We start from the raw sequence: 14,664 nt of genomic DNA on the forward strand, positions 1-14,664 counted from the left end.
TCTTAGACCTAAGAACATCCTACTTTAGCTCAGCACAAACGTGCTTAGAATGCTCAGGAGTTACTGGGAACTTAGCTCAGAACTATATGGAGTTTTTGTTCATTTGTAGCAGTTAGGATGCCTGATTAATATCAACTACATAGTGGATGAGTGTAAGGGGGAATCTATGGATTCTGTTTCTATTCAGTGACTTTGCATATTTGATAAATCTCGAGAATTCTCCTGATGCAGCTTTGCTGTAGGATCAAGAAAGCATTATGTGAACACTATTGTGTTCAGGACTGCTGTGTTAGTTTCTTTATTGGTCATCTCAGGAATGCCAACCCACTTGTTGCATCAGTTCTCACGATCTAGCAACTACACTTATGTCCACTCCTTCCTTTGTTCATCTTAAATCTATGGACACTCATCTTCATCTTCCTTCAGTAATAGTCCAACTCCCATCCGTCTTTCTTTTTAACCAAAGTAACACAGCAGATTTCAAATCTATACTTACGATGGCACTCGTTTTCCAAATTTGCTGCCAAATGATTGAATTTTGGATGGAGAAATTCTCACAGCTAATGGACAATTACATTTAAAATAAATGAACTTCTTTATCCAATTGACATGTAAAATAAACTTGGTCATCCAATCTGTAAGTTGATGGTATGATGCTGTGAATTCACCCTTCCTTCTGCGGTATCCTCCTCAGTTCCTCATTCCCTTATTCTATGTCGACAAAGGAAAGAAGAGCTACCGAGTTTGAACATAATTACATTTCCACTGACTCCAAATGACTGCTCCTTATTTTGTCCTGCTCTTCCACTTTCTCAAAGGCTTGGCCACTCTATGTCGGCTGTATCAACCCATCCTCTCTATCTCCCTTGCGTTAATATTTATATATTACCCTCCAACCCATTTCTATATCCAGGATTGGACTCACTATCAAAATCAGTGAAAATGGGAGCCATGCCCCTATAATTGAGATACTCTTGATCGCTGAACTGCCTACGCATACTCTTCTTCTCTGTTCTGACTTCTTATTCGCCTTTAAAACTCCCTCGAGTGGCATTCGTGTCCCTCCCCCATCAGCTTTCTCATGACCATATTTGATGAGTTCCCTGTCATTTCAAATAATGCAAATTTCTTCAAGAGGAAGTGACTATTGAATGGCTGGCCAGAAATGAGAGATATATGTTTTATATGATTGTTTTACATTGATGGGGTGGCCTTAAATATCAAATATATGCAGTTCTAAAGGTGATCAAAAGATTTTAGAAAGTGAAGACAAAGATTTAAATATTGTTCCAAAGAAGTTTTGTTTTAATATTTGTGTCACTTCAGTCTTAAAATTCTCAGTTTACATAAACTTGATATTTTTTTTTCTCATGCAGTAAATGTATTTCTTAATTTTTAGGTTTGGATTTTATTTTTATTTTTGTTTGGCTTTTAAGGGTCTGATTGGTTTAGGTTTTTGGATTAGGGTCATGCATATCCAAAGGTGGCCTAGAACTCTGTACTGCTGAACTTGATCTTAAACTCCTGATTTCCTGCCTGTATCTCTCAAGTGCTGGGGTGATAGTCACATGACAGCACACCTGGCTGTTTGGGGTTTATTGTCTGTGGGGTGAGTGAGCCAGGATGCCTTTAAGCTTGTGGCAATCATTCTGCTATTGTCACCTAAATGTATGACTATAGGCTCGGCCCCTACACCCAGCTGTTCAGATATGCATTTGTGAGCGCCAACTATGAAGTTTCTTGGGAGAAAGAGAATAGTAAAGGAGGTCGTTGCTTAGAGTTTAATGTTTTTAAATTTTGGTATCTAACTGCTTTTTAAAGTATTTATGCAAATATGCATTAATCTAATTTGAAATTTATAATACGGGAATATATGTGTATGTAATTCTGTTTCTGTTCTTATATAATTAGTAGTTCTGCTTTAGGCTTTGCTTTTTTACCTTTCTTGAAGAATCATTTCTTCCTTATCACCGTCCTGAGGTGTGTGTGAGCTTCCAGAACTACTCAGGTAAGGCTTTCAGAACTGAGCAAGTGAAATTCTGTAACTACTACAGACCTATTGATTTCATTTATCTCACGATGAACAAAGGTTTTCTTCCTTTCTTCTTCTTCCCTTCCTTCCTTCCTTCCTTCCTTCCTCCTTCTTCCTTCCTTCCTTCTTTCTTTCTTTCTTTCTTTCTTTCTTTCTTTCTTTCTTTCTTTCTTTCTTTCTTTCTTATCCTCAGTTCAGTTGTAGTACATTAGTCCCTATGCTTTGTTTAAAAAATGCACTTCTTACATAGTTTAAAATTGTAATGTTCTATCTAATGTCTTTTAGACGTTACTTGACCATATGGTTGCAGTAAATTTTGGTCCTCTCTCTCAAAAAGCTTTGCTGTGTGGGGATGTTTTATTCTGTTAGGGAAATAAGAGAGTCAACCTTGCCTTGTAGTCACTTGGCTCATTGTTTCGAACTGAGAAATGATATTGGTATAGGACAAATAGCTAAAGGACTATTAGTTTCATAGGGGTTCCATAAAAAACAGACCTTGTGAGAGAAAATTTGTGTGATAACGCTGGTTAAGATTAGAAGAGAATTATTTATAATGTGTTTTTCTAAAAATCTAACCCACTTTTAAAATCTATACTTGTTCACTAAGTAAAAGGAATTTTATTTACTTGAAGTTTTGGTGTATCCTTATCAGTCTGTCTGTCTGTCTGTCTATCTATCTATCTATCTATCTATCTATCATATATCTACCTTTCTATCATCTATGATCTACCTATTCATTCATTTAAAAGGACCCATTAGTCATCTCAGAATGGTATCTGTCCTTATATAAAGAAAAGCAAAGAATTGGTTTCATTTGTAAAGTACCCAAGTAGTTCTCAGATAACAGATAAATCCATGTCTACTTTTAGTTATTTTTCTATGGTTTAATATTATTATTAAAGTGGGTTTTAGAAATCACAGAAACTTTCAATATACCAGAGCATTTGTCATCCTATTGATTAGACAGGTAAAATTATTCTGCTGTTATGGTGATAAATCAATATACTTTATAAAACTAAAATAAAAGGATCGAGTAAAACAATTAATTAAGTATCAGTAAGAGCTTGTCATATTTTCATGTTAGCTCGAATGGGCATCACTAAAATTGTTAAGTTATGCCATTTTATCCACACCAGATAATGGATACCTGGTCAGGCAAATATTGCTATGTGCCTAACTTGGAGAAAATACATATGTATTTAAAATAATGTAACCCCGTTGTTAAATGTTGATGGCTTGAGTATCTTCCTAATTGATACTAAGATCTGTTTACATTTTTAAAAACCCTGAAGTATGTGGGTTGTCTATTCTATAGTAGAGAAAAATGATTTAAAATTTTGAGAGAAAATTGTTCAAATTGCAAAACTTGTCTTCCCTTCAGGGTCAGGTTTTCAGAATCATGTATTTGAATTCTTTCTTTAAACATAATAGTAGTCAAAACCTGTGGATGGCTTTGCAGTTAAATTAGGTCAGAAATCAAATGCTGAAAATGAAAGTGAAAGTCTGAAGTAGATGTACATCCGTAATTCCTTAATTGTTGGTAGCATGGAACCATGCAGTGAGTAAATAGTGGAAACTTTGATCAATGTTATGCTTTCTTGTTGGTAACTGCCAATGTCATCCTCCAGGAAACAATGTGTTATACCTTTTCTATCTATAGAGAATTTACTGATACAATTATCAATTATCATTTAATCACATCTATGAACACTTCTTATTTCAATGAATGGTCAATATAGATAATGAATTCTAACAATATAGACGTTAATTCATAGCCAATTGGCAACTGAATGTAGTGGACCCATTTAAATTTTACCAGGAGGCATATAACCCTCTAAATCATTGATAGTTTAGTGGGCCATTCGTTCTCTATCTGAGCAGACATACAAATACATTTATGAGTAGAAATGTGTTTCAAGCACTAGCTATAATAGGCCATCGTTGTCCTGCAAACAGTCTTGGAGTAACAAGATTGCTTTGAACCACATGTTGGTGTGAACTAATATCTACTGCATTTCAAACAGATGTATTTAGAATGACAGAACTTTGATAGTTTTAATTTAATTCAATTCAGTGATACTTTTAAGATAATACAATGGACCTGGAGATAGAGCTCAGTGATAATGCTTTCATTTAACATATGTGAGGCCTTGAGTTTAATATCCAGAATGATAAAAATAACTACATAAAAATAACAAACAGAAGACATGATAAATATAAGAAATTAAAAAGCAAACTAATAGTTAAAATAGTCTGTTTTTGTATCATTTTTATATACTAGATTTTGCTCAGTTCAGTTGTGGGAACTTCTGTTATGCAGTATGAATCAATGTCTTGGTACTATTTCTTTATAGACATAAATATAAATTCCTTCGTATACTATATTCTCTCAAAAGGTCTTAATCAGCTCTATGCAATAATCAAATGTAAACCAAATCTTACTTATTAAAATAATGAAAACAGTAACTACAGTAACTACAACAACAAAACAATGAATGCATAAAGAAATATTAAGGTGGCCCAGTGTTGAGAATTCTGAATCCCAAATTGAGTCCAATCATCTTGTCACGGTGACAGAAAGAAGCATCAGTGCCCATGATTTCAGTTAAACTTTCAAAATTGAGGGGCTGACTAAAGGAAGAACATTAAATTAAATTTGGCCACAAGCTGTCTCCACAAACAAAAGAACTGCAACCAGGTGCGGTACAGAAACAAGCAGTTGTACCTCAACCAATCACAGCAGCTGGACTTCAGCTTATCACCACTGCCAACTGATCAGACCACGCCCATGTAAGGCAAATACTGACCTATATGTAACCCATAAGCTGTTTGTCTAAGCTATAACCTTGTTCTCTCTGTAAATAGTGCCTGCCTAATTGATAGACTGAGCTCCAAACCTCTTACTCTTCCTAAGTGATACATGAATCACTATTTTGCCCAAACAAATTCTAATAAAACCTTGTTTGGAGATTTTCTTCTAACCAGAGTCTGAAAGACATTCAAGTTATGAACTCATAACAGGATAAGACTTGCAACAAAAGAAATAGCAATAGCACAAGCATTAAAGAAGTTAAATTTAGGTTAAGAATTGAATTTTAAAAAGTTAATGTAAATGTGGACTACTATATATTGTATTTATCATTTCTTTTGCACACAAATTAAGAAATAATATTTTCTAGTGTAGAAGAATTTTAATTCAGCAACATGGCTTCTTTAGCAAGGTATCATATCCAAAGACCTTCCAGGTCTATGAAATCAAACTGGAATGCAGACAGGTCCTGGATCGGGTATTATCTGGCTGGAATACAGATATACCTTTAATCCAGAAAAATGGAAGTAAGGTTAATTTATAGAAAGAAGCAGCTATGTTTGAAAGTGACATCTAATTGAGGGACAAAGTGGTGGATTATAGAAAGATTTACAGAATGAGTCAGAGATAGAATATGCCCAACTCTCATAAGAATAGCACAGAACAAAGCTAGAGAGAGAGAGAGAGAGAGAGAGAGAGAGAGAGAGAGAGCGAGAGAGAGAGAGAGAGACAAAGAGAGAGACAAAGAGAGAGAGACAGACAGAGAGAGAAAGAGAGGCAGTTTTATCAGGAGAGTTACACAGGGACAGGTTCACAGGTGAAGACAGAATGAGCCATAGAATAAGAAGCGGCAAGAAGATTAGAACAGATTGCCAGAATTAGTTTAAGAATAGCCAAGCAGAGCAATTCAGTAAGAAAGAGAGAGAGAAGAGAGGAGAGAGACCAGACAGAATAAATCAGCTTGAAGAGGAATTTAAGTCAGAACGGCTGAGTTGAACCAACCAGCAAGAGTTCAGAAAGAGCTAGTAAGTGTGAGTTTATTCAGCAGTAAGCCTTTGAGATGACAATTACTACTCCATTCTACAAATTGAAAATTGATGGTATTGATTAAAAAACCAGAAAATGGAAAATTTTAGAATGATAACAGGAAGAAAACATGCTAATTTGTAACCAAATTAGTAAGAAATACATATTAAGTATTTTACTGTGAAATGTATAGTAGTTTTCTTCCCATCAGCCCGATTGGTGTTCCTTTACTTACATTCTTTTGCTATTTCAGCTAGGTTGGTTTGCTTTTACTTTGCCACTGAGTATTTAAAACCATTTAGAAAAAAACAAAAATTCCTGCTGTCTAAGATAATATCACTCAGACATTGTTCAGGTGTCAAGATGCACACAACCCTGACTTCATCGTTTTTCTTGTTCATCAATAGATCTCGTGAAAGACAGTCTAAGGGGAAACCATTTAGAGAGCATGCAATGTGTGCGTTATGTGAGATCTCTAGCATATACTTGGGTATCCAGCAGGCTTCTGAGGTTATGTCTGATCATATTCTTGTACTAATGGGTATATTCCACTGAATCAGTCTTTGCTGACTGCATCAGTCAGAAATGGGAATGCTGTCAGGAATAGTTATGAAGCCTATCAAATTTACAATTATGTATGGTGTTGACAAAACTAAGTTCTTTTGTCTTATAGAAACCTACGTAAATATCATTAACAGGCAAATATCTTACTAGTGATATTTTTATCACTGTTACCATTAATTTAGCTATAAGATATTATAGTTTGAAGTTGTAAATACAAAATAGAATTATATTATATATCACATTATATAAGCAATCTCAGTTTTTTATATAAGTAAAACTATAGAACAAAATCCATCTCATATACTTAAATGCAATAGTTAACATGGATCATTATTGGTCCCAAACAACTTGAATCTTTATCTTGTAGGAATTAATTGTTACAGAACTAACCCAGGTTTCCCCTGACTGACTCACTAGAGAGCTAGGAAAAAGAAAGACATAAATTTACTTGTACCATGATAGAAAAAAAATCACACACTGACAAGTTTCTGTTGTATATTTGAATAGTTTCTGAATAATTAAAATTCAAGCATATAGGAATTGTTAGGAAAGAGTTGCACTTTTGGTGTTATTTCTAGCAGATAGTAAATAAAGGCATTCTTACTTTTCAGTTCTTCTTCACTCTCAGCGGTACTCATGATACTTTCTAATGTTTCATTCTCTTCGAGTTCCTTCCTGAAACATTTATGCTTCAAGTTGCCCATAAACAGCTGTAGTCCAATTAATGCGAACACACTGAGACAGAACACAGTGAGGATCATGACGTCAGAGAGCTTCTTCACGGACTGGATCAGGGCCCCCACGATGGTCTTCAGTCCTTAAAATGTAGGGGGAAAAAGAGGCATTCAGAATGACATAAAGGCTCTCAATGGGAAACAAGTCAAAACACAAGCCTAACTGGGAATGCATGCATTATGTCAAGTCAATGACCTTAAATAACTGAACCCAGAGAGGTCTCTAGGTCCCAAAAGGTGGATCTGTAAACTTGTTTCTGTGGACTACAGCAAGTGATTAAAATTAGTAAAGTATTTACAAGAAATGATCAGGTTCGATTGTTAAGTAAGGTGGATGCTGAAACAATATCCACACTCACTTACAAATATAATTGTTTTGTAACTACTAATTCAGTAAACATTAGTCAAACAAACCACCTCTACATAATGGAACTAAAAATGTAAGAAGCTAATCAAAGCACCTAGTGACAACATGTACTGAACCAACTTTCAAGTAAGAAATAAACTGTTCAAGTAAGAAACAGAAAGCAATAAAACAATGTCATGCAATGCCTACATGCAGATATTTCCTATTTTATTAATCATATGATGTTCAGTTTAGTTGAAATTTTCCTTCCTAAAAAAGTAGAAAACCAATACTTTGGCAGGAGGAAAAATTTCAAGTGGAGATGTGAGCCAAATGGTCATCTTCCTTCTCCAAGACCCATGCAACTGATTAAACCCAATGGCTGACTTTTTAAATAAAAATTGCAATGAAAACAGAAGGAACGCAATTTAGTTCGAATTATGGAAGAACATTCTTTTCTCCAAGAAGTCAAAGCCAGCCCTTGTGTTTAACCCCACTCTCACCTGGAATGACTGAAATTGTTTTCAATGCTCGGAGAACTCTGAATGTTCTCAACGCTGAGACATTGCCCAGGTCCACAAACTCTGTCACATATCTGTAATAGGGGAGTTTATACACAGACACAGTGACAACACACACACAGACAAAGAAAACTCCCAAACAGCTGGAGTTGAGCGGCCTAAAGCTCCACACCAATCACTTCTTACCTGGGATTACAGAAATAGTTTTCAAAGCTCTCAAGACTCTGAAAGTTCGAAGAGCTGAAACATTGCCTAGGTTTACAAATTCTGTTAAATACCTGTAGGATTAAATCAGAGTTATTCAGAATCTAGGCAGAGTGTTTAATACTTACCGTGCTGTTAGTCAAAGTATTTTCTATATGTAGTTTGGCAAGTCTGTTTCCTAATTTAACCTAATGCATATGATTTGAATCATTTGATTAAGAAGACAAATATTGTATTTTAATGTGACTCTTTGGCTTAAATAATCAAATAATTAAATGCTTAGTATAATACTATTGAGCTTTAGTCCTTTATAAAATACTGAGAGCAACATGCTAAGTAAATGAAGCCAAACACAGCAAATTCCACTCAGATAAAATGTCTACCCTAGTAGGTTTCCGTAGAGCAAAACAATATAGCGTTTTAAGAGTCTGTGCATGGAGGGAGTGGAGGTAGCTATTAATCAGTGAAGGGTTTCTTCTTGGAGTGAGTAAAATAGTCTCAATTTAGACAGTATTGATGCCCATAGAATTTGTGAATATCCCAGAAAGCACTGAGTTGTGATACTTCAAAGAGATGAGCTTCGTGGTACGGGAATAACCGTAGAGCATGGGGAGTCATGAGAGGAGTGTGCATGCATACTGCCATTTTCTTATCCACACGAGAATGGAGCTAAGATATCTCTAGTGGAGGGAACCTGATGAGTATGGAGTTGGACAGGAATGAGGGAAACTGAGACTAGAAAGCTCAGAGCCTTCTGAATTGTCTGAATGTCTCCGATATTCTTACAACTCAAGATGATAGAGGAAATTATTTGGGGTTGAGACTTAGAAGGTTTATGACTAGGACATTTGCAAAAAGAAAGGAATAATTTAAAATGACACAGAGAATCAACTGTGGCACTCATGCAATAACTGTACAATACATGGCAGGAGCAATGGTAACATCTCAAGAATGTCTAACTGCATTTTAATATATTTACTAGCTTATGAACACACACACTGTGCTTACAATTAGAGGCTTCAGTCGTTAGGGAGCATTCTGAGAGCTTCTGACATTTTAGTTTTCAAATGAAATCTTAAGAAGAAGGTGTATCCAACTAACACTGTGTTAAACATGTGTGACACATGTCCACTCACAGGCTGATCAGGAAACACGATAATCCTTATGCTAAACTTATTTCAGTGGAAAACGCTTTCTGAATGAATATGGCCGTGAAGAGGTAGTCTTTTTACAGCTCTGTTTGCCTTTAAATACAGCCATTGTGTGTAAGAAAAATCAGCCTCCAAAAGCTGATTTCACCAGAATATTATTCTGAGACATTCAAAAATTTTCAGGTCAAAAAAAAAAAAAAAAAAAACAATTGAGAGCACTTACGCGAAAACAATGACAACAAAGTCCAGCCAGTTCCAAGGGTCACGGAGGAAGGTGAATTCTCCCACGCAAAAGCCTCTTGCAAGGATTTTTATGAGTGATTCAAAAGTATATATCCCAGTAAAAGTGTACCTAAAGGAAAGAGTACATTGAGATATTAGTTGTGAAATGAGTAGTGTCTCATTAAAATCTTTACAGTTTATTATCGCTGATTAATAACAGGAAGGCATATCTAAGAGGCTGCTTTTGGTGTATGGATCATTCTACCTCATAAAGTACATTGTGCAATGGATTTCCAGGAGCTCTTAAAATGTCCTTATCGGCTAGACATAGGTATTGGATCCATCTAGAGAATCCCAATAGAGAGTTTAAAAGTAATGTAGTCACTAATATGAGATGCATATCATATTTATGAACAGGAAAGATAAGCTCAAGAAACACTGTGGTATCTAATTTTTCAACCCTACCGCCAGTGAGTTAGCATGGAGGAGAGAGAACTAAAAGGAAAATTGCACTTAGGAGAGGATAAAAAACACAGTTTTATAGACTCAACTTCTAAACTTCTGGAAGGAAAAAGAATGCTTGAAAATTAGCATTTAACCCCAGTTTCATATATACTAATGAGTACTTACTCTACATTTTTGGTCCATTCTGGAGGGTTGCTCAAGGTCATGAATATGCAGTTCGTCAGAATTGTGCACATGATTAGCATGCTGAATAAGGTGGCTTCCAGTCAAGGAACATGGGACACCACAAAAGAAGAGCTGATGATGACATTGGTTGAAATGAAAGCAACTTATCTTTAGAAAATAATCAAAATGGATGAGTGGTTACTCCGTTGAATAAAATTATCATACTCTTAAATTCTAATAAGACTACCTTCTCATCCTCTTATGAGACTAATTTATGTTGGAATCTATATTTTTTCAAGGTGCAGAAGAACCCATATCTAGGCCTGAATACAGGAGCAAACCCAGCCTCTTGATGTACTGCTTAAGGCAAGCTTTGAAAAGGATATGAGTGCACTAAGATCTTAATAGATATTCTTCTTAGAGGACTGAAGGGAGACAGCATGTACAAAGCAGGGGTGGCGTTGAAACGGAAGATTGCTTTCCCTTTGTTCAATACTATAAAAGTCTGCAGGAGGAAAAAGAGACAGGATGAAGCTCAGTGTGCAACACTCTAATCCAGCACATTGCTGTGAGCACTTTACACTTTTATGGCACAGTGCAGGGCTGAGGAAATGCTGCCCCACGGCTTTGCAAGCACTACCATGTGTGAAAGCAGCTGTCAGTCACTGGCCAATGAACCCCAAGGCTGTTTCTTTTCAATAAGTAAAGAACTGATCTGCCTACAAGTATATACAGTTTGTAGCCGTGTCCATTCTTTAGACATTGAAGCTACACATTGCAATCTACAAAGTTCATGCTGAACAAGCTCAAAATAAAGTTGACCCAAAAAAGTTTCATGATGTAAACATGTTTGTGGTAATGTGTTGGACAACACTCTTCTCTCTCCTCCAGCCACATTCAGCCCAGAAACAGTGAGATAGGTTGAGGGACCTTCCAAAACCTTATGTGTTCTCTTCAGTGATTATAGTCACTTGCCATGTGTTTTTAAATATAACCTTTCTTTCTTTTATTATATAGATTTTAACAGTGTGTAGAAACAATCTATCCCTCTGGGTTTTAACCACAAAACCTTGAGAGCTTTAAAACACGCTGAGAAGTGTCATTAAAATTTTTCCCATAAATTTAAGGCATGTCAGGGTTCAAAGTATCTTTTCCTTCCTTGGAGTGAGTGTGTGTGTGTGTGTGTGTGTGTGTGTGTGCGTGCGCGCGCGCGCATGTGTGCTTGCATGCAATTGCCTAATAGTTTCTGATGTGCAAGAGTGTGTATGTGTACATGGAGGCCAGAAGACAACTTCAACTGTCATTTCTCAGGTGTAACTGACCTAGTTTTTATGAGGTCTTTATCTCTCAGGTTCTGCTAGGCTAGCTGGCCAGTGGACTTCAAGAAACCCATCTACCTCTGGCTTCCCAGGTCCAGGATTATAAACCAATCCATAAGGTCCATTTTTCTCTCTATCGTGGGCTCTGGGTTGAAGCTCATGTCCTCCTCCTTGCAGTGCAGGCAACTTTGACTACAGCTAGATCCCCAGCTAGAGAACGTTCTCCCAAGCACCCACTCTAATTCTAGTTTTTCAGTTGTGTAGCTGAAATGGCTAAAAATAAAAATAAAAATAGCATTCGCCAACAATCACTGAAAATTAAAAAGAATAACATATACTTGTGCATAGCTCAATTCTTTATTTATTGAAAAAAAAACCTTAGAGTTCATCGGGCAAATTCATTTTTTAAAGTTAATTAAAAAATAAAATTAAAAAGTCCTTAAAATGATTTTTTTTTCAGTGAGTGCACCGTGAATGACATGTCCCTGGATCTTATTTAGTTGAACAATTAAACAAGTAAAATATTAAAACAATCCAAGGCGAGGAACTGAGAAACACTAAGTCTTAATCACATCAAAGCAAGATACTTGTGTTATCTTGTGTGAGCTCTTTTTCTCCTGTTGTCTTTATGTTTTATGTAAGCATGAATGAGCTTATTATAATAAATATTTTCACCAGGTTGGGGGTGGGGAATAAGTTAATGATTCTATGTTTTTACTCATATGGGAAATCTATTGTTTTAGACAGATATTATTTCAACAAACGACTTTCTACAACAACTTAGTGAGGAATTGAGTCATAAAAGGCAAAGAAAAGGGGTCAAAACTAAGTGCATTTTTACATAGTCTTAGCAAGATCAAGTTGTGTTACATTTGAAATTTAAAAAAATAAAAAGGATGTTTGTGTTTTAAAATATTTTTCTTTTGTTGAAAAGAGATTTTCCCCCCTTACACAATATATCATGGTTACAGTTGCCCTGCTTCAACACCCTCCACGTGCTTCCCACCTCGCTTCTCATCCGGGTCCACCCCTTTCCATCTCTCATTAGCAAACAAACAGTCTACCAAGGGATAATAATTTAAATCAGCATTATTCACTTGCCTTAAAACTTTAAAGGAAATTTAAAATCTACACACATAAAGATTATGTATTACCATGAGTAGCTGCCAAGAGTTCTGGGCAGGTAGAGACATTTTCTACCAAACCTGATAATAACTTGAGTTTGATCCCTAGGCCTCACATAATGGAAGCAGAGAAATAACTTCGACTAAGGAGTCATCTAACTTCACCCACACACCTCACATACTAAACAAGTGCAAAGTAGCTGTGACACCATAAAATACCTAAAAAATATGTTGAATAATTAGTCAATTCAAGTAAGCGTGCCGATACCACTATCAATTTTAACGAAATACTAGAAAAGCACATATTCTCAGCAACCTAATATGTATTTTCTATAATGCTTATGGCATGAGGTCATTGATGGTCATGTACCTTTGGTATGGGATGATATCAAAGAACTCTGTCACTGAAGTCTCAATAACTTACTTTTTTGTCAGCATAGTATGGGTCCAAGTCCTCCAGGGGCTCTGACACCATTCCAGGGGGGATGTCTCCATAGATGAAGGGGAGCTGTTTCCCAGCTTCCAAGTCACTGCTGGGCTTGGGGCCTTCTTCCTCATCATCTTTCTTTTCGTCTTTGTGTTCCTTGGCTTTTTCTTCAGAAATGCGCTGTTCAATGAGGGCAAGGGACTGTTTTGTGAAGTGAACGAAACTCTGAGGTCCTGGAGGAGGCAGCATTGCCATCTTTTCATCCTGTATGTTTTATTTCCTCTTTGACTCCTTACCTAAGAGGCCTGGGTGGAAGTGAAGAAAGGAAAATGTAATAACATCGCTTCTAGAGAAGATAATTTTAAAACTAATGATAAAAATATCCAGTCTTTGGGGATGCACTCAGTAGCTGTGATTCCTACTGATTACCAATGTGACCTCCAGCACCCCCTAGGACACATGACCCTAGACTCAACTGGGAGGGATTATCTACATTGAGTTTGCCTATGAGTATGACAGTGAAGGAGGATCTAGATTAAATGAACTGAATCGGAATACCTTCCTTGAATGTAGGCAGCACCATTTCATGGCCTTGGACCCAGGACAGCATAAAAAGAAGAAAGTCCTCTGGACTCATGCATTAACCATCACGTGCTTCCTGAGCATGGACACAGTACACCCAATGGCCTCAAGGTCATACTGCCATGACTTTATTGCCATGGTGGATTGTACCCTTGAACAGTGAGTCAGATTATACCCTCCTTTCCTTAAGCTTGCTTCTTGTTGGGTATTTGTTACAGTAAAAAGAAAGCAACTAATGCAGTCTTAGAGTATTTTCTTTCATGCACAAGGTCTTTTACTCTGACTTGTAAATCTAAACAAACAAGTAAACAAACAACATATAGGAGTATAAGAGGCAATGTGTATATAAACTCATAACAAAGTATGATGTAACCATTGCTGGTCAAGTAATATGTGCTACTTTGTTAAAATATTTTAATCTAAAGTCAGCTCTAAAGTGAAATAAAGACAATTTCCTGAGGAAATACTTTAAATTTTAAATAACTTTTATTTTTCCATATCTGTGTGTGTGTGTATGTGCATGCGTGTGTGTAATGATCGAACACTGTTTCTCTTGTCATCTATGGTCAAACTTGTTTAAAAAGAAAACAAGCTTATACTCTGGCACTGTTATTGATGTTTGTGACTGTTCCCAGACAACATATCTGTAGTTTAAGGTGAAAAGTGAAATGCACAGTAAATGTTTAAAAATGTTCAGTTGAATCATGAAGTTTGCTTTGCTCAGGACTTCAATGATAATGTGAACATTGGATTTTGTTATCCATGCTAGCAATCCGAAGGCTTCTCATTGTGCTCAGCATGGCGGCCCCTCACTATTGATGCCAGAATTCCAGAGGGTAAGGCAAAAATCTTGAATTCAAGATGAGCATAGACTATATTGCAAATTCGCTCTTTAAAAAGTATTCAAACAGCAAACTTGACCACCTGTGTATTAAGGGACTTCTTCACATACAGTAGAAGGGTAAATTATTCA

At 36.2% G+C, this 14,664-nt stretch overlaps 1 protein-coding gene across 1 annotated transcript in view; it reads right to left on the reverse strand.

Annotated features, from left to right (window-relative positions):
* Positions 1–13,969, reverse strand: part of Scn9a (sodium voltage-gated channel alpha subunit 9) — an 80,721-nt gene extending 66,752 nt beyond the window's left edge. Inside the window, 6 exon segments of the mRNA XM_032903419.1 lie at positions 7,036–7,248; positions 8,219–8,310; positions 9,611–9,739; positions 10,240–10,329; positions 10,626–10,744; positions 13,107–13,969. Of these exon segments, the coding sequence (XP_032759310.1) occupies positions 7,036–7,248; positions 8,219–8,310; positions 9,611–9,739; positions 10,240–10,329; positions 10,626–10,744; positions 13,107–13,364 (901 nt within the window). The 5' untranslated portion in view covers positions 13,365–13,969.
* Positions 13,970–14,664: the final 695 nt, after the last annotated feature.

The sequence above is a fragment of the Rattus rattus genome, chromosome 5, assembly GCF_011064425.1.
Source record: "Rattus rattus isolate New Zealand chromosome 5, Rrattus_CSIRO_v1, whole genome shotgun sequence".
Taxonomy (NCBI): domain Eukaryota; kingdom Metazoa; phylum Chordata; class Mammalia; order Rodentia; family Muridae; genus Rattus; species Rattus rattus.